This window comes from Artemia sp. Qi Xiang Cuo, chromosome 17 (assembly GCF_049724085.1).
Source record: "Artemia sp. Qi Xiang Cuo chromosome 17, ASM4972408v1, whole genome shotgun sequence".
NCBI lineage: Eukaryota > Metazoa > Arthropoda > Branchiopoda > Anostraca > Artemiidae > Artemia > Artemia sp. Qi Xiang Cuo.
The window spans coordinates 32,379,551-32,400,119 of NC_142810.1; the positions used below are offsets into that span (position 1 = coordinate 32,379,551).

General features: G+C 34.9%; 1 protein-coding gene across 1 annotated transcript in view; it reads left to right on the forward strand.

The window, feature by feature from the left end:
- Positions 1-4,193: 4,193 nt before the first annotated feature.
- LOC148942114 (venom allergen 3 homolog) overlaps positions 4,194-20,569 on the forward strand; it is a 29,123-nt gene continuing 12,747 nt past the window's right edge. The window contains exon 1 of the mRNA XM_089103234.1: positions 4,194-4,242. Within this exon, the coding sequence (XP_088959360.1) occupies positions 4,194-4,242 (49 nt within the window). The remainder of the gene's footprint in view (positions 4,243-20,569) is intronic.

Sequence of the window (20,569 nt, forward strand, 5' to 3'; positions counted from 1 at the left end):
AATACACCGGTGATTCCAATAATATGTCATTCCGTGTCGTGTGTAGACACTGCTATAGAGACAAATTTCCCTGTAATAAAATGTGTCAGAAGCAAATAAAACATTCAGCAGTCAGCACAATTTTATAACACCAAGCCCCTGAAGATGAACATGCTTTACGGTTTGGTCATACAAGTCATACAAGAATAGAGGAGAAATTATCGAACCATGGAACTTTAGAACCTACTAGGGATCGTCGGTTTTAGGAAATGGCCTAACACTTGGGCTGTAGATACCTGTTGATCAAACTTCAACTAAATCAGGACCGTTTAGTACAGAAGGCAGTTGAGGCACAGAAGTGGTGTTCACCATCAAAATTCATTGCTTCTGTCTCGTTGGCTGAGATAACTTTCCCATTAGTATCAAATTAATAGGGGCGTTTTTTCACTCGTCAATGTGCTAAAATCTTACATCTTTTGTCAGATAACGCTTAAAAGTGAAATCTTTTAACAAAGATCTTACATCTTTGGTCGTTTTTTTGCAAACGTCTTTCATCATTCTGCTCTGATCAGCGGTCTGAGAACAATGATGAGTAGATCATCAAAGTTCTCTCATCATTGTTCTATATGGCAAAACAGTGGCGGTCTTTACACTTTCTGCCAACATCAGTGAGCTGTAAGATCTTAGAAGAAAGATGAGTCAAAAAACGATAATCTTTGCAGAAAGATGTAAGATCTTAGATGTAAGATCTTAGTGCTAAAAAACGGGCCTAATCTAAGTATTTTCATACAAAGGCCGAAGAAGAGGAGAATGCATCTGAAAATTGTAAATAGCATAATAGCATTCAACATGCTTAACACATGCATTAAGGACTTATCAGTTTAAAAACTATCTGCAAAAGGCGCTTGAAGCAGCCGAAAAATTACTGTCTAGGCTTTTTTTAAACACACAGACAATGGCGGAATAAAGTTCTTTTTCCGCTTTGTGTGAAATAAACCAAATAATGGTACAGTAATGACAACTCCCAACCATGGGCGCCCATACGGGGGGGGGGGGCAAGAAAGCACCGGCCCCCCCCTGGCTGAATGACGGTGTCATATATTTGTATTAATTTAAAAAAACTTCCAACACAAAAAGTTTTCAAAGAAAATTAAAGAGCTCTTTAAAGCCAAAAATGGTCAGAAATAAAGTCAAACAATCTTCCAAGCGTAAAACTACCACAAATCACTATCAATAATTAAATGAAACTCAAAACGAATAGAAATTATTATAAATTGCCGAGTTAAACTAAAAAAGAACAAAAATTAACATAACTAGGGTTGATGCCCTCTCAAAACCAGAACATAACTTAGGTTTTACTGAAAAAAAAATAAATGACCTTGGATTGTCAGTTTGATTTACCTATACTGATATTTATTCCTTAAAGTAAAAAATGGGGCAAAAAAGTGAGAAAAAAAGTGTTTTACTTATTTAAAGTAAAAAAAAGTGAAAATATTTATACATATTTTGTTTTCAGTATAGCGCAAATTATGTTCTGGTCTTGAGAAGGCATGGGGGTTATCAGCCCTGCCAATGTTAAATTTTGCTCGTTTTGAGTTTGACTCGGCTATTTATTCTAATTTCTGTTCATTTTGAGTTTCATTTATTTATTGATAGTCCTTTGTGATAGTTTTATGTTTGGATGATTACTTGACTTCATTTCTGCCCATTTTTGGCTTAATGGAGCTCTTTACTTTTCTTTGAAAAGCTTGTTTTGTGGAAAAAGGTTTTTTTGGATGAATTTCTGTTCGTTGTTTATTAAAGAAGTCATTTTCATGAAAAATATAATATTTTATATCTTTTCGGTTTTTTTTTCTATACGAATCCATAGTTTGGCATAATTGTGGGGGTTTACATGCCCGATATTCCTAAAGACATAGTTGCTGGACCTTTCTACTATGCTGAACAAAATAGCTGTCTCAAATTTTGACTAGATATGATTGGGAAATAAATCGGCTCAAGAGACGGGTTGATTTCCCTCCAATCTCTTTTTACTCTTAGAAATGACCCCAGAACTTTTAATTTTGAATCGAATTAGCTTCTTTAAATGTTTCAGAGATATTTCTAGCTATTACAGAGTGGTGCTGCGTATGATATTGCCTATATGCCTTTTTGAAACCTGCAAGTATACATTTTTTTCGTTTAATTGGAACGCCCCGTAAACACTTCCTAGAAGTTTTACATTAATACTCTAAGCGTCATTAAGTTACAGTAACTGTAGTTGTAGTACTCAAAGTATACACATAGTGCTTTCTGGCTAGTTCAAAATCCCCCACAACTTACTCTTGAAGATTCAACTTAATAATATAAATTATTCTTGGGATATTGCTTTGTCACCTTTTCGAAAGTTCATATGCTCATAGTTTGTTTTGATCTAGTTCAACGTCCGCCTAAATATTTCTTAAATTTGACTACTAAAGATATTGTTATATTCTCTTTGGGCTATTGGCCACAAAATGGCTGTCTCACAATTTCGATCGAATGTGTTTGGGGAAAAGAGGATATCCGGAAGAGGGGGGGGGGCTATTTTTGCTCCATCACGCTTGACTCTTAAAATGAAACTAGAAGTATGCATTTCCAATCAAATGAGCCTCCTCTAAAGTTCACAAGACCACCTCTTTATAAGAACCTTACATCCCCCAGGGGCATATCCTAAAACCCTTATCCCCATACTTTGGGGGGTTGTGTCAATCCTAAAGGCCGTGTTATGAGATCTTTGGACTATTTTTGAACAAATGGTTATCTTAGAATTTCTATCGGATGTACTGGGGGAAAATATAACGTGGGGGTGGGGTATAGCTGCCCTCCGATAAACTTGACTCTTAAAAATGGCTCTTCAACTTTCGATTTCCAATCCAATGATCCCCCTCCGAAGTGTATACCCCGTTCCCATAAAAACCTTAAATGCCCTTGGGGTATACCTTACAACCCTTGCCCTGAGGACCATGAGGGGGCTCTCATCCTCAAAGAAATTATTTCTGGACTTTTAAACTACGTCAAACAAAATAACTATCTCGAGATTTTGACTGGAAGTGTTTGGGGAAAAGATGGGCCTAGGGGGGAGGGTGGTTGCCCTACAATCACTCTTGGCTATTAAAGAAGGTACTAGTCCTTTCAGTTACCAACCGACTGTGCACTTTTCGAAGTTTCTATGACAACAAATGGCCATCTTAAGATTTTTATCAGATGCGTTTATGGAAAATACGACGTGTGTGTGTGTTTGGGGGGGGGTGTATTTGCCTTCTGATCACTTAACTGTTAAAAAGAGCACTATAACTTCTGATTACCAATCCAATGAACCCTCTTTGAAGTTTATACAACCACCATTTCTATAAAAACCTTGTATGCCCCCAGGGCATAACTTACAACCCTTGACCTGAGGGCTGTATGGGGGGGGGGGAGTTATCCTTAAAGAAACACCGTCTGGAACTTTAAACAACAATGAACGAATAGGATTTCTCAAAACTCGTAATTGAACATGCTTGGGCAAAGTTTCGATGTATGAGGAGGGGGCTGGATGACCTCCAATCACTTTTGACAGTTAAAAAGGCCAGTAGAACTTCCGATTACCAATCAAATGAGCCCCCTCCCTAAAAAAAACTTATATCCCTACAGAATATAACTTAAAACCCTTGCTCTGAGGTTTGTGGGGGGGGGGGTCATTCTCAAAGTCATAATTTCCGGACCTTAAAACTACATTGAACAAAACGGCTATCTCAAAATTTTGAGTAGATGTGTTTGGGGAAGTGATTGACGTGGGAGAGGGGGAGATGGCTGCCCTCCATGAGCTCTTTTGGAGTTCCTATGGCATTTCTTTCTATAAGAAGTGCCCTGGTCTAAAAAAAAACAATATATTGTGCCCACATCGCTCTTTAATTAGGCAGCGCTATCGCGCTGCCCATGATATTCTATCTTGAGATTTCAATTATACAGCAATTAAAGGTCTCATTCAACCAAGTATGCCCCCCCCCCCCTAAACTTCAGTCTATGGGCGCCCATGCTCCCAACATTGTACACAGCGTTCACATGCTCAAGGAGAGACATCACCATCAGACAATTTGGTCTTGTTGATCCCCAATCTAAGTTGCAGGTGGGTGATGTCTTAAAGGCTATGCACCCACTTTGTGCCTTTAATCCCATAGATCGAAAGTTTTTATATGATTTCACTTCGAAAAATGGCTTTCACTTACGAATATGGCTATATTTCAGCTAAAAACCCAACAGGTTGAAACAGCAACATGCCTGCTTCGTACTTGAGACTATACAAAATGAAAAGCATTATACCATCGTGAAACCCTGCAGCCTCACACGGCATCAGATCGAAGTTTCAACTAGATTATAGTAATAACAGTGGTAACAAAAAAAGGCATTATCTTATTCAAGGATGATTTGTCGTAAATAATATAATTTTTATCTGTAAGTTCTCGAAGAAATTGGTGATGATTTAGCTTTCGGAAGTCCTACCTATCAGAGGCAACGATATATCGTTGTGTATAGTAAAGGCCATACGGCTCCAGTGTTTTATTTTTTTCCCCCAGAGGCACTTCATATGCTTCATACGGAAGGGGTCGTCGTAGAAATTTTAAAGGGGGCTCTTTCGATTGGAAATCGAGAGTTCTAGTGCCCTTTTTAATAATCGAAAGTGATTGGAGGGCAACTAGGCCCCCCCCCCACGCCCATCATTCTCCCCGACACAACCAATCAAAATTTTGAGATAGGCATTTTGTTTAGCGTAGTCGATTTCCAGATAGAAAATATGTTTTTGAGGAGGACACTCCCCCACAACCCTCAGGGCAAGGGTTTTAAGTTATGCCCTTGTGGCATATAAAGTTTTTATAGAAGGCGTTGTCGTAGAAAATTCAAAACAAGCTCATTCGATTGGAGATTTAAAGGGACTAGTGCCCTTTTTAATATTTGAAAGTGATTGGAGGGCAACTATCCCCCCCCCCCACGCTCATCATTCCCCCAAACACATCCAATCAAAACTTTGAGATAGCAATTTTGTTCAGTGTAGTTGATTTCCAGATAGAAAATATGTTGTTGAGGAGGATACTCCCCCACAACACTCAGGGCAAGGGTTTTAAGTTATGCCCTGGGGGCATATAAGGTTTTTATAGAAGGCGTTGTTGAAGAAACTTCAAAAAAGGCTCATTTAATTTGAAATTCAAAGGGCTAGTGCCCTTCTTAATAGTCAAAAGTGATTGGAGGGCAACTAGTCCCTCCCCCCCCCACGCCCATTATTCCCCCAAACACATCCAATCAAAATTTTGAGATAGCCATTTTATTAAACGTAGTTTTAAGTTATGGAAGTTAGGTCTTTGACGATGACAACTCCTCCACAGCCCTCAGGGCAAGGGTTGTACGTTATGCCCTGGAGGCACATAAGGTTTTATAGACAATGTTGTCATAGAAACTTCAGAAAGGGCTGACTCGATTGGAAATTTAAATAGCTAGCTCCCTTTTTATTAGTCGAAAGTGATTCTAAGGCAACTGACACCCCTTCCACGCCCACCATTTCCCCAAACACATCCAATCAAAATTTTGATATAGCCATTTTGTTCAATGTAGTTGAAAGTTCTGGAAATTATATGTTTGAGCAGGACACTCCCACCACAGTCTTCAGGGGCAAGGGTTATAAATTATGCCCTGGCGGCATACAAGGTTTTTATAGAAGGCGTTGTCGTAGAAACTTCAAAAAAGGCTCATTTGATTGGAAATTCAAAGGGCTAGTGCCCTATTTAATAGTCAAAAGTGATTGAAGGGCAACAAACCCCCCTCTCACGCCCACCATTTTCCCAAACATATCCAATCAAATTTTTTAGATAGCCATTTTATTAAACGTAGTTTTAAGTTCTGGAAATTAGGTCTTTGAGGATGACAACTCCCCCACTGACCTCAGGGCAAGGGTTGTAAGTTATGTCTTGGAGGCATATGAGGTTTTGTATAGACAACGTTGTCGTAGAAACTTCAGAAAGGGCTCATTCGATTAGAAATTTAAATGGCTAGTTCCCTTTTTAATAGTCGAAAGTGATTCTAAGGCAACTGACACCCCTTCCACGCCCACCATTTCCCCAAACACATCCAATCAAAATTTTAATATAGCCATTTTGCTCAACGTACTTGAAAGTTCTGGAAATTATATCTTTGAGCAGGACACTCCCACCACAGTCTTCAGGGGCAAGAATTATAAGTTGTGCCCTGGGGGCATATATTTTTTTATGGTTCCTATGGAAGGAATGCTCGTATAAACTTCAAAGAGGACTCATTTGATTGGAAACTGAAAGTTCTAGTTCACTTTTTAAACGTAAAAAAATATTGGAGGGTAACCAGCTCCCCCCCCCCCCCAAAAAAAACCCTGTTCTCCCAAATGCATCCAATAAAAATTTTAAGATAGCTATTTTTTTTAAATAATTCAAAGATCATATAACAAAAATTCCGATGTTGACACAACCCACCAGGGCCCGGGGGCAGGCGTTGTAAGTTATACCCTGGGGGTATATATAGATCTTATGGAAGGGATGATCGCATTAACTTCAAAGAGGGATCATTTGAATGGAAATTGAAAGTTCTAGTTAACTTTTTAAGAGTCAAAAGAGATTGGAGGGCACCTAGCCCCTCCCCCCCCCTCCACGCCCTTTTTACCTCAAACCCATCCGATAAGAACTTTGAGATAGTTTTTTTTAAAATGGTTCAAAGACCATAAAATGAAAACTCAGGGGTCAACACAGCCCCCAGGGCCCGAGGGCAGGCGTTGTAAGTTCTGCTTTGGGGGAATACATGGTTCTTATTGAAGGGATGCTCGTAAAAAATTCATATATGGCTCATTTGATTGGAAATTGAAAGTTCTGGTTCAGTTTTTTAGAGTCAAAAGAGATTGGAGGGCAACTAGCCCCCACCCCCGCGCCCCTTTTTCCCCAAATACATCCAATAAAAATTTTTAGATAGCCATTAAGTGAACAATTGCTCAAAAGTCAGATAAAAAAACTCAGGTGTCATCACAACCCCCCAGGGCCCGGGGGAAGGCATCGTAAGTTATGCCCTGGGGCATATATTGTTCGCATGACAGGAATGCTTTTATAAACTTCAGAGAGGGCTCATTTGATAAGTCACTGGAAGTTTAGGCTCGCTTTTTCATAGTCAAAAGAAATCTGAGGGCGGCTAGCCCCCCCCCACGCTTTCTCGTTCAAAATCAATATGATGAAATTTTCGATATATACATTTTGTTAAAAATAGTTCAAAGGTTGGATAAGAAAAAATCCGGTGTTAATAGAACCCCCCAGGGCACAAGGGAAGGCGTTCTAAGTTATGCCCTAAGGGCATGTATGATTCTTATGAAAGGGATGCTCGTAGAAACTCATAGAGGGCTCATTTGACTGGAAATTGAAAATTCTAGTTCACTTTTTAAGAGTCAAGAGAGTTAAACTAGCCCCACGCTCTTTTTTCCCCAGATCCGTCCGCTACAAATTTTGAGGTAACCAGTGTTTTGGAAATTGTTCAAAACTTAGATAACAAAAAGCCCCCCAGAACCCGGGGGATAGGCGTTGAAAGTTTTGTCCTGGGGGCATATATGGTTCTTATGAAAGGGATGCTCGTATGAACTTCAGAGGGGCTCATTTGATTGGAAATTGAAAGTTGTAGTTCAATTTTTAAGAGTCAAAAGATACCCAAGGGTAGCTAGCCCCCCCCAGTAGTAACCGTACAATGCATTGAAAGGGGACTTGAAAGGGGACAAGGAAACTTACGACTGAAGGCATAGATATGTGTTTAGGTTTTAAATGCATTGGACGGTTACAAGGGTCATTTGCGTACAAACAGGTCTACAGGTCTTTACACTCTAGGAACGACGCACTTTCAAAGTTCAATGTCTTTTTTTTTAGTTCAAAAAACCGGTGTCTCTTATTTTTTAGAAGATTATTATTTTTTGTATATATTCAGGTTTCAAATTAGATTCTCTGAAATTAGTAAGAGAATTGAATTCAAAGAGAATAGTTTTTATTTGCAAGGATGTAATTACTTCTTTAGTTTACGAGATTTGCGAATTTTTTTTTTGAGAAAAGATATTTTCGAAAAGATATTTTCGTAGACGCTTACAAGGGGCATTGCTAGAAAGTATTCAATAGCTTAATTGAAAAGTAACGATATAATGACATTGTGACTTGACCTAGCTTTACCTCGCCGTTGTGGTCTTTATAATACATATGTAACTTTTGAAAAATTTTGTAAATTTAAACACAATTGGCTTCCAACTGGGATGCGGGGGCTGGTTGGCTGAGAGGGGGGTTGGGGTCGAGGGTTCAGTTACAGAGGCTCCAGGGGCCGGGTGGGTTTTCTGTTATACCCGGGTTCAGTTACACGGGGGGGTCAGTTGCACGGGGGGGGTATCCCTTTTTTTTTTCGTAAATAGGGCTCCCTGTTTTCAGAAACGCTTCAATATAAATAAGTCTATTGTGTCTTTCTGAACTTTCTGTGCGAGGCAGGGATAACTATTTAGTTTAAATAATTCTAGGAGGAATTGAGTTTTGTGGCTGGTGTGGAAAAATGATACTTGTTAAATATTCGGGTAAACATTCGACTATAAATAAGGCTATTGCGTCTTTCTGAACTTTCTGTTGGAGGCGGGGGTAAGTATTTAGTTTAAATAGCTCTAGGAGGAATTGAGTTTTGTGGATGGTGTTGAAAAATGGTAAGTGTTGAATATTTGGGTAAACATACGGCTAAGAAACGCTTCACTATAACTCAGGATCGGGCTACTGTCGGAACGTTTTGGGTTAGGCGTTTTTTATTTGTTATTATTCAGAATTATTGGAGTAATTGTGTTGTTTTTTTGTTTTTGACAATTTGTACTATATTACTATTTGGGTAAACATAAGGTTATAAAACTCCTCACTATAAATAAGGCTCTTGTGTCTTTCTGAACTTTCTGTGCGAGGCAGGGATAACTATTTAGTTTAAATAATTCTAGGAGGACTTGAGTTTTGTGGCTGGTGTGGAAAAATGGTACTTGTTAATTATTCGGGTAAACATTCGACTATAAATATTTCTATTGCGTCTTTCTGAACTTTCTGTTGGAGGCGGGGGTAAGTATTTAGTTTAAATAATTCTAGGAGGTATTGAGTTTTGTGGATGGTGTTGAAAAATGGTACGTGTTGAATATTTGGGTAAACATACGGCTAAGAAACGCTTCACTATAAATAAGGCTATTGTGTCTTTCTGAACTTTCTGTGCGAGGCAGGGATAACTATTTAGTTTAAATAATTCTAGGAGGAATTGAGTTTTTTGGCTGGTGTGGAAAAATGGTACTTGTTAAATATTCGGGTAAACATTCGACTATAAATAAGGCTATTGCGTCTTTCTGAACTTTCTGTTGGAGGCGGGGGTAAGTATTTAGTTTAAATAATTCTAGGAGGAATTGAGTTTTGTGGATGGTGTTGAAAAATGGTACGTGTTGAATATTTGGGTAAACATACGGTTAAGAAACGCTTCACTATAAATAATGCTATTTTGTCTTTCTGAACTTTCTGTGCGAGGCCGGGATAGCTATTTAGTTTAAATAATTATCGGAGGACTTGAGTATTGTGTATGGTGTGGGAAAATGGTACTTGTTAAATATTCGGGTAAACATTCGACTATAAATAAGGCTATTGCGTCTTTCTGAACTTTCTGTTGGAGGCGGGGGTAAGTATTGAGTTTAAATAATTCTATGAGGCATTGAGTTTTGTGGCTGGTGTTGAAATATGGTCAGTGTTGAATATGTGGGTAAACATACGGCTAAGAAACGCTTCACTATAAATAAGGCTATTGTGTCTTTCTGAACTTTCTGTGCGAGGCTGGGATAACTATTTAGTTTAAATAATTCTAGGAGGAATTGAGTTTTGTGGCTGGTGTGGAAAAATGGTACTTGTTAAATATTCGGGTAAACATTCGACTATAAATAAGTCTATTGAGTCTTTCTGAACTTTATCTTGGAGTCGGGGGTAAGTATTTAGTTTAAATATTTCTAGGAGGAATTGAGTTTTGTGGATGGTGTTGAAAAATTGTACGTGTTGAATATTTGGGTAAACATACGGTTAAGAAACGCTTCACTATAAATAAGGCTATTGTGTCTTTCTGAACTTTCTGTGCGAGGCAGGGATAACTATTTAGTTTAAATAATTCTATGAGGATTTGAGTTTTGTGGCTGGTTTGGAAATATGGTACTTTTTAAATATTCGGGTAAACATTCGACTATAAATAAGGCTATTGCGTCTTTCTGAACTTTCTGTTGGAGGCGGGGGTAAGTATTTAGTTTAAATAATTCTAGGAGGAATTGAGTTTTGTGGATGGTGTTGAAAAATGGTACGTGTTGAATATTTGGGTAAACATACGGCTAAGAAACGCTTCACTATAAATAAGGCTATTGTGTCTTTCTGAACTTTCTGTGCGAGGCAGGGGTAACTATTTAGTTTAAATAATTCGAGGAGGAATTGAGTTTTGTGGCTGGTGTGGAAAAATGGTACTTGTTAAATCTTCGGGTAAACATTCGACTATAAATAAGGCTATTGCGTCTTTCTGAACTTTCTGTTGGAGGCGGGGGTAAGTATTTAGTTTAAATAGTTCTAGGAGGAATTGAGTTTTGTGGTTGGTGTTGAAAAATGGTAAGTGTTAAATATTCTGGTAAACATTCGACTATAAATATGGCTATTGCGTCTTTCTGAACTTTCTGTTGGAGGCGGGGGTAAGTATTTAGTTTAAATAATTCTAGGAGGAATTGAGTTTTGTGGATGGTGTTGAAAAATGGTACGTGTTGAATATTTGGGTAAACATACGGCTAAGAAACGCTTCACTATAAATAAGGCTATTGTGTCTTTCTGAACTTTCTGTGCGAGGCAGGGATAACTATTTAGTTTAAATAATTCTAGGAGGAATTGAGTTTTATGACTGGTGTGGAAAAATGGTACTTGCTAAATATTCGAGTGGTTTTTCTTTAATTGATGGTCATTAAAAACGAAATTTTTGTGTTAAATAAGTAGTTTTTGTATATTTTAAAAGAGCTTTACAGGGTTTGAGAGACTCAGTTGCCTAATTACGTGTGGTTTTCCTTTACTTGTTGGTCATTAAAAACGAAATTTTTGTGTTAAATAAGTAGTTTTTGTATCTTTTAAAAGAGCTTTACGGGGATTGAGAGACTCAGTTGCCGGATTCCGTGTGGTTTTTCTTTACTTGATGGTCATTAAAAACGTAATTTTTGTGTTAAATAAGTAGTTTTTGTATCTTTTAAAAGAGCTTTAAGGGGATTGAGAGACTCAGTTTGCGGATTCTGTGTGGTTTTACTTTAGTTGTTGGTCATTAAAAACTAAATTTTTGTGTTAAATAAGTAGTTTTTGTATCTTTTAAAATAGCTTTACGGGTATTGAGAGACTCAGTTGCCGGATTCCGTGTGGTTTTTCTTTACTTGATGGTCATTAAAAAAGAAATTTTTGTGTTAAATAAGTAGTTTTTGTATCTTTTAAAAGAGCTTTAAGGGGTTTGAGAGACTCAGTTGCCTGATTCCGTGTGGTTTTTCTTTACTTGGTGCCCATTAAAAACGAAATTTTTGTGTTAAATAAGTAGTTTTTGTATCTTTTAAAAGAGCTTTACGGGGATTGAGAGACTCAGTTTTACCTTATCACAGTTACATTTTCATGATTTTGCAAAGTTAATTTTGAATTTCTTTCATTGAAATGAAAGAGTTGGAATATTTCACTAGTGTTTGGTTGTGGTTTACCTTATCACTGTTACATTTTCTTGATTTTTCAATGTTAATTTTTAATTTCTTTTTTTGAAATTAAATAGTTGTTATATTTCACTAGTGTTTTGTTTTGTTTTACCTTGTCACATTTACATTTTATTGATTTTTCAAAGTTCATTTTGAATTTCTTTCCTTGAAATGCAAGAGTTGGAATATTTCAGTACTGTTTGTTTTTGATTTACCTTGATCAATTACATTTTCTTGATTTTTCAAAGTTCATTTTGAATTTCTTTCCTTGAAATGCAAGAGTTGGAATATTTCATTAGTGTTTGGTTGTGTTTTAACTTGTCACAGTTAAATTTTATTGATTTTTCAAAGTTCATTTTGAATTTGTTTCGTTGACATGCAAGAGTTGTAATATTTCAGTAGTGTTTGGTTGTGGTTTACCTTGTCACAGTTACATTTTCTTGATGTTGCATTTTCTTGATTTTTAAAAGTTCATTTTTAATTTATTTCGTTGAAATGGAAGAGTTGGAATATTTCAGTAGTGTTTGGTTGTTGTTTACCTTGTCACATTTACATTTTCATGATTTTTTCAAAGTTCATTTTGAATTTCTTTCGCTGAAATGCAAGAGTTGGAATAGTTCAGTAGTGTTTGGTTGTGATTTACCTTGTCACAGTTACATTTTCTTGATTTTTCAAAGTTCATTTTGAATTTCTTTCGATGAAATGCAAGAGTTGGAATATTTCAGTTGTGTTTGGTTGTGGTTTACCTTGTCACAGTTACATTTTATTGATTTTTCAAAGTTCATTTTGAATTTCTTTCGCTGAAATGCAAGAGTTGGAATATTTCAGTTGTGTTTTGTTGTGGTTTACATTGTCACAGTTACATTTTCTTGATTTTTCAAAGTTCATTTTGAATTTATTTCGCTGAAATGCAATAGTTTGAATACTTCAGTGTCACAGTTACATTTTCTTGATTTTTCAAATTTAATTTTGAATTTCTTTCGTTGAAATGCAAGAGTTTGAATTTTTCAGTAGTTTTTGGTTGTGTATTAAATTGTCACAGTTTCATTTTATTGATTTTTAAAAGTTAATTTTGAATTTCTTTAGTTGAAATGCATGAGTTGGAATATTTCATTTCTGTTTGGTTGTGTTTTACATTGATCACTTAAATTTTATTTATTTTTCAAATTTCATTTTGAATTTATTTCCTTGAAATGCAAGAGTTTGAATATTTCAGTAGTGTTTGGTTGTGTTTTACCTTGTCACAGTTACATTTTCTTGATTTTTCAAAGTTCATTTTGAATTTGTTTCGTTGAAATGCAAGAGTTGGAATATTTCAGTAGTGTTTTGGTTTTGGTTTACATTGTCACAGTTACATTTTCTTGATTTTTCAAAGTTCATTTTGAATTTCTTTCGTTGAAATGCACGAGTTGGAATATTTCAGTACTGTGTGGTTATGGTTTACCTTGTCAAAGATAAATGTTCTTGATTTTTAAAAGTTCATTTTGAATTTATTTCTTTGAAATGCAAGAGTTGGACTATTTCAGTAGTGTTTGGTTGTGGTTTACCTTGTCACAGTTACATTGTCTTGATTTTTCATAGATCATTTTGTATTTCTTTCACTGAAATGCATGAGTTGAACTATTTCAGTAGTGATTTTTCGTGGTTTAGGTTGTCAACGTGAAAGTTTAATGATAGAACATTTTTCATTTTGAAATTCCTTCGCAGAATTTCAATAGTTGTACTATTTCAGTAATGGTTGGTAGTGGTTTACCTTGTCACCGTTAAATTTTCTTGATTTTTCAAAGTTCATTTCGAATTTCTTTCTTTGTTATTCTAGAGATGGAATATTTCATTTTTGGTTTTTTTTTTTTTAAATTGTAACAGTTAAATTTTATTGATTTTTCAATTTTCATTTTGAATTTCTTTCGTTGAAATGCAAGAGTTGGAATATTTTAGTAGTGTTTGGTTATGGTTTACCTTGTCACAGGTAAAGTTTCTTGATTATTCATTGTTCATTTTGATTTTCTTTCATTGAAATGTAAGAGTTGGAATATATCAGTAGTGTTTGATCATGGTATACCACGTCAAATTTTCATTATATTGATATATAAATTTTCATATTTAATTTTTATCTTTGAAATGATATATTTTTAATCTAAAAGAATTTGTAGGTCGATGTTTTCAATTTCTCATATAAAGTCTATTTTTTTTTAAAATTTCATTTTTAATTTAATTCGTTGAAATGCAAGAGTTGGAATATTTCAGTAGTGTTTGGTTGTGGTTTACCTTGTCACCGTTAAATTTTCTTGATTTTTCAAAGTTCATTTTGTATTTCTTTCGTTGAAATGAAAGAGTTTGAATATTTAAGTAGTGGTTGGTTGTGGTTTACCTTGTCACAGTTCCATTTTCTTGATATTTCAAAGTTGATTTTGAATTTATTTCTTTTAAATGCTAGAGTTTGAATATTTCAGTAGTGTTTGGTAGTGGTTTACCTTGTCACAGTTACATTTTCTTGATTTTTCAAAGTTCATTTTGAATTTCTTTCGTTGAAATGCAAGAGTTGGAATATTTCAGTAGTGTTTGCTTGTGGTTTACCCTGTCACACTTACATTTTCTTGATTTTTCAAAGTTCATTTTGAATCATTCAAGAAACGTGATTAAACACGTTTTTAAACTACATGCTATTTGCATGCCTTTCCTTGGCACCTTTCCAAATGAGCGGGGATTCCCCGCTGGTTCCTACACATTGCAAAAAGTGAGCAGTACGAAAACTCCACATTTTCAACCAGACTGGTTTTTTAGACAACACACCCACAGAGATGACACACACACATAGAAACGAGACACGCACAGACACGACACACAAACAGAGTCATAGTGAGAGAGATATCCAAAAGTTGGTTGACCTAGGTTCACTTAGAGTGGCGCGCCACTCTAAGTGAACCTAGGTCAACCCAACTTTTGGATATCTCTCTCACTATGACTCTGTTTGTGTGTCGTGTCTGTGCGTGTCTCGTTTCTATGTGTGTGTGTCATCTCTGTGGGTGTGTTGTCTAAAAAACCAGTCTGGTTGAAAGTGTGGAGTTTTCGTACTGCTCACTTTTTTTGCAATGTGTAGGAACCAGCGGGGACTCCCCGCTCGTTTGGAAAGGTGCCAAGGACAGGCATGCAAATAGCATGTAGTTTAAAAACGTGTTTAATCACGTTTCTTGAATGATTCAAAATGAACTTTGAAAAATCAAGAAAATGTAAGTGTGACAGGGTAAACCACAAGCAAACACTACTGAAATATTCCAACTCTTGCATTTCAACTAAATAAATTCAAAATGAACTTTGAAAAATCAAGAAAATGTAACTGTGACAAGGTAAACCACTACCAAACACTAATGAAATATTACAACTCTTGCATTTCAACGAAATAAATTCAAAATGAAATTTGAAAAATCAAGAAAATTGAACTGTGACATGGTAAACCACAACCAAACACTACTGAAATATACCAACTATTGCATTTCAAAGAAAGAAATTCGAAATGAACTTTGAAAAATCAAGAAAATTTAACGGTGACAAGGTAAACCACAACCAAACACTACTGAAATATTCCAACTCTTGCATTTCAATGAAAGAAATTCAAAATGAACTTTGAAAAATCAAGAAAATGTAACTGTGACAAGGTAAACCACGACCAAACACTACTGAAATATTCTAACTCTTGCATTTCAATGAAAGAAATTCAAAATGAACTTTGAAAAATCAAGAAAATTTAACTTTGACAAGGTAAACCATAACAAAACACAACTGAAATATTCCAACTCTTTCATTTCAATGAAAGAAAATCAAAATGAACATTTAAAAATCAATAAAATGTAACTTAGACAAGGTAAAACAAAACCAAACACTACTAAAATATTCCAACTCTTGCATTTCAACGAAAGAAAATCAAAATGAACTTTGAAAAATCAATAAAATGTAACTGTGACAAGGTAAACCACAACCACACACTACTTAAATATTCCAACTCTTGCATTTCAACGAAAGAAATTCAAAATGAACTTTGAAAAATAAAGAAAATTTAACGGTGACAAGGTAAACCACAACCAAACACTACTGAAATATTCCAACTCTTGCATTTCAACGAAAGAAATTCAAAATGAACTTTGAAAAATCAAGAAAATGTAACTGTGACAAGGTAAACCACAACCAAACACTACTGAAATATTCCAACTCTTGCATTTCAATGAAAGAAATTCAAAATGAACTTTGAAAAATCAAGAAAATGTAACTGTGACAAGGTAAACCACAACCAAACACTACTGAAATATTCCAACTCTTACATTTCATCGAAAGAAATTCAAAATTAACTTTGAAAAATCAAGAAAATGTAACTGTGACAAGGTAAACCATAACCAAACACTACTGAAATATTCCAACTCTTTCATTTCAACGAAAGAAATTCAAAATGAACTTTGAAAAATCAAGAAAATGTAACTGTGACAAGGTAAACCCCAACCAAAACACTACTGAAATATTCAAAATCTTGCATTTCAACTATACAAATAAAAAATTAACTTTGAATAATCAATAAAATTTAACTGTGACAATTTAAAACACAACAAAACACTACTGAAATAGTCCAACTCTTGCATTTCAAGTAAATAAATTAAAAATTAAATTTTAAAAAACATTAAAATTTACTTGATCAAGGTAAATCAAAACCAAACAATACTGAAATATTCCAAATCTTGCATTTCAACGAAAGAAATACAAAATTAACTTTGAAAAATCAAGAAAATTTAACTGTGACAAGCTAAAACACAACCAAACACTACTGAAATATTCCAACTCTTGCATTTCAACGAAAGAAATTCAAAATGAACTTTGAAAAATCAAGAAAATGTAACTGTGACATTGAAGTATTCCAACTCTTGCATTTCATCGAAAGAAATTCAAAATTAACTTTGAAGAATCAATAAAATGTAACTGTGACAAGTTAAAGCACAACCAAACACAACTGAAATATTCCAACTCTTGCATTTCAGCGAAAGAAATTCAAAATGAACTTTGAGAAATCAAGAAAATGTAACTGTGACAAGTTCAAACACAAACAAACACAACTGAATTATTCCAACTCTTGCATTTCAACGAAAGAAATTCAAAATGAACTTTGAAAAATCAAGAAAATGTAACTGTGACAAGGTAAATCACAAGCAAACACTACTGAACTATTCCAACTCTTTCATTTCATCGAAAGAAATTCAAAATTAACTTTTAAAAAATCAAGAAAATGTAACTGTGACAAGGTAAACCACAACCAAACACTACTGAAATATTCCAACTCTTCCATTTCAACGAAAGAAATTCAAAATGAACTTTGAAAAATCAAGAAAATGTAACATCACGAAAATGTAACTGTGACAAGGTAAACCACAACCAACCACTACTGAAATATTCCAACTCTTGCATTTCAACGAAACAAATTCAAAATGAGCTTTTAAAAATCATTAAAATATTACTGTGACAATGTAAACCACAACCAAAAACTCCTTAAATATTCCAACTCTTTAATTTCAAATAAAGAAATTCAAAATGAACTTTGAAAAATCAAGAAAATGTAATTGCGCCAGGTAAATAACAACACAACAATAATGAAATAATCCAAATATTTAATTACACCGAAAGAAAGACAAATTGAACTTAGAAAAATCAAGAAAATGTAACTGTGACAAGGTAAAACACAACGAAACACTACTGAAATATTCCAACTCTTGCCTTTCAACGAAAGAAATTCAAAATAAACTTTGAAAAATCAAGAAAATTTAGCTGTGACAAGGTAAACCACAACCAAACACTACTGAAATATTCCAACTCTTGCATTTCAACGAAAGAAATTCAAAATGAACTTTGAAAAATCATGAAAATGTAACTGTGACAAGGTAAAACTGAGTCTCTCAATCCCCGTAAAGCTCTTTTAAAAGATACAAAAACTACTTATTTAACACAAAAATTTCGTTTTTAATGAGCATCAAGTAAAGAAAAACCACACGGAATCAGGCAACTGAGTCTCTCAATCCCCTTAAAGCTATTTTAAAATATAAAAAAAATACTTTTTTAACAAAAAATTTTCGTTTTTATTGACAATAATTTAAATAAAAACCACACGGAATCCGGCAACTGAGTCTCTCAATACCCGTAAAGCTCTTTTAAAAGATACAAAAACTACTTATTTAACACAAAAATTTAGTTTTTAATGACCAACAAGTAAAGGAAAACCACACAGAATCCGCGAACTGAGTCTCTCAATCCCCTTAAAGCTCTTTTAAAAGATACAAAAACTACTTATTTAACACAAAAATTACGTTTTTAATGACCATCAAGTAAAGAAAAACCACTCGGAATCCGGCAACTGAGTCTCTCAATCCCCGTAAAGCTCTTTTAAAAGATACAAACACTACTTATTTAACACAAAAATTTAGTTTTTAATGACCACCAAGTAAAGGAAAACCACACGGAATTAGGCAACTGAGTCTCTCAAACCCTGTAGAGCTCTTTTAAAAGAAACAAAGACTACTTATATAACACAAAAATTTCGTTTTTAATGACCATCAAGTAAAGAAAAACCATCCGAATATTTAACAAGTAGCATTTTTCCACACCAGTCACAAAAATCAATACATCATAGAATTATTTAAACTAAATAGTTATCACTGCCTCGCTCAGAAAGTTCAGAAAGACACAATAGCCTTATTTATAGTGAAGCGTTTCTTAGACGTATGTGTACCCAAATATTCAACACGTACCATTTTTCAACACCATCCACAATACTCAATTCCTCCTAGAATTATTTAAACTAAATACTTACCCCCGCCTCCAACAGACAGTTCAGAAAGACGCAATAGCCATATTTATAGTCGAATGTTTACCCGAATATTTAACAAGTAGCATTTTTCCATACCAACCACAAAACTCAATTCCTCCTAGAAATATTTAAACTAAATACTTACCCCCGCCTCCAACAGAAAGTTCAGAAAGACGCAATAGCCTTATTTATAGTCGAATGTTTACCAGAATATTTAACAAGTACCATTTTTCCACACCAGCCACAAAACTCAATTCCGCCTAGAATTATTTAAAGTAAATAGTTATCCCTGCCTCGCACAGAAAGTTCAGAAAGACACAATAGCCTTATTTATAGTGAAGCGTTTCTTAGCCGTATGTTTACCCAAATATTCAACACGTACCATTTTTCAACACCATCCACAAAACTCAATTCCTCCTAGAATTATTTAAACTAAATACTAACCCCCGCCTCAAACAGAAAGTTCAGAAAGACGCAATAGCCATATTTATAGTCGAATGTTTACCCTAATATTTAACACGTACCATTTTTCAACACCAGCCACAAAACTCAATTCCTCCTAGAATTATTTAAACTAAATAGTTATCCCTGCCTCGCACAGAAAGTTCAGAAAGACACAATAGCCTTATTTATAGTGAAGCGTTTCTTAACCGTATGTTTACCCTAATATTCAACACTTACCATTTTTCATCACCAAACACAAAACTCAATTCCTCCTAGAACTATTTAAACTAAATACTTACCCCCGCCTCCCAGAAAAAGTTCAGAAAGACTCAATAGCCTTAGTTATAGTCGAATGTTTACCCGAATATTTAACAAGTACAATTTTTCCACACCAGCCACAAAACTCAATTCCGCCTAGAATTATTTAAAGTAAATAGTTATCCCTGCCTCGCACAGAAAGTTCAGAAAGACACAATAGCCTTATTTATAGTGAAGCGTTTCTTAGCCGTATGTTTACCCAAATATTCAACACGTACCATTTTTCAACACCATCCACAAAACTCAATTCCTCCGAGAATTATTTAAACTAAATACTTACCCCCGCCTCCAACAGAAAGTTCAGAAAGACGCAGTAGCCATATTTATAGTCGAATGTTTACACGAATATTTAACACGTACCATTTTCCCACACCAGCCACAAAACTCAATTCCTCCGAGAATTATATAAACTAAATAGCTATCCCTGCCTCGCACAGAAAGTTCAGAAAGACACAATAGCCTTATTTATAGTGAAGCGTTTCTTAACCGTATGTTTACCCAAATATTCAACAATTACCATTTTTCAACACCATCCACAAAACTCAATTCATCCTAGAACTATTTAAACTAAATACTTACCCCCGCCTCCAACAGAAAGTTCAGAAAGACGCAATAGCCTTATTTATAGTCGAATGTTTACCCGAATATTTAACAAGTACCATTTTTCCACACCAGCCACAAAACTCAATTCCTCCTATAATTATTTAAACTAAATAGTTATACCTGCCTCTCACAGAAAGTTCAGAAAGACACAATAGCCTTATTTATATTGAAGCGTTTCTTAGCCGTATGTTTACCCAAATATTCAACACGTACCATTTTTCAACACCATCCACAAAACTCAATTCCTCCTAGAATTATTTAAACTAAATACTTACCCCCGCCTCCAACAGAAAGTTCAGAAAGACGCACTAGACATATTTATAGTCGAATGTTTACCCGAATATTTAACAAGTACCATTTTTCCACACCAGCCACAACCCTCACTTCCTCCTATAATTATTTAAACTAAATAGTTATCCCTGCCTCGCACAGAAAGTTCAGAAAGACACAATAGCCTTATTTATAGTGAAGCGTTTCTTAACCGTATGTTTACCCAAATATTCAACACTTACCATTTTTCAACACCATCCACAAAACTCAATTCCTCCTAAAATTATTTAAACTAAATAGTTATCCCTGCCTCCAACAGAAAGTTCAGAAAGACACAATAGCCT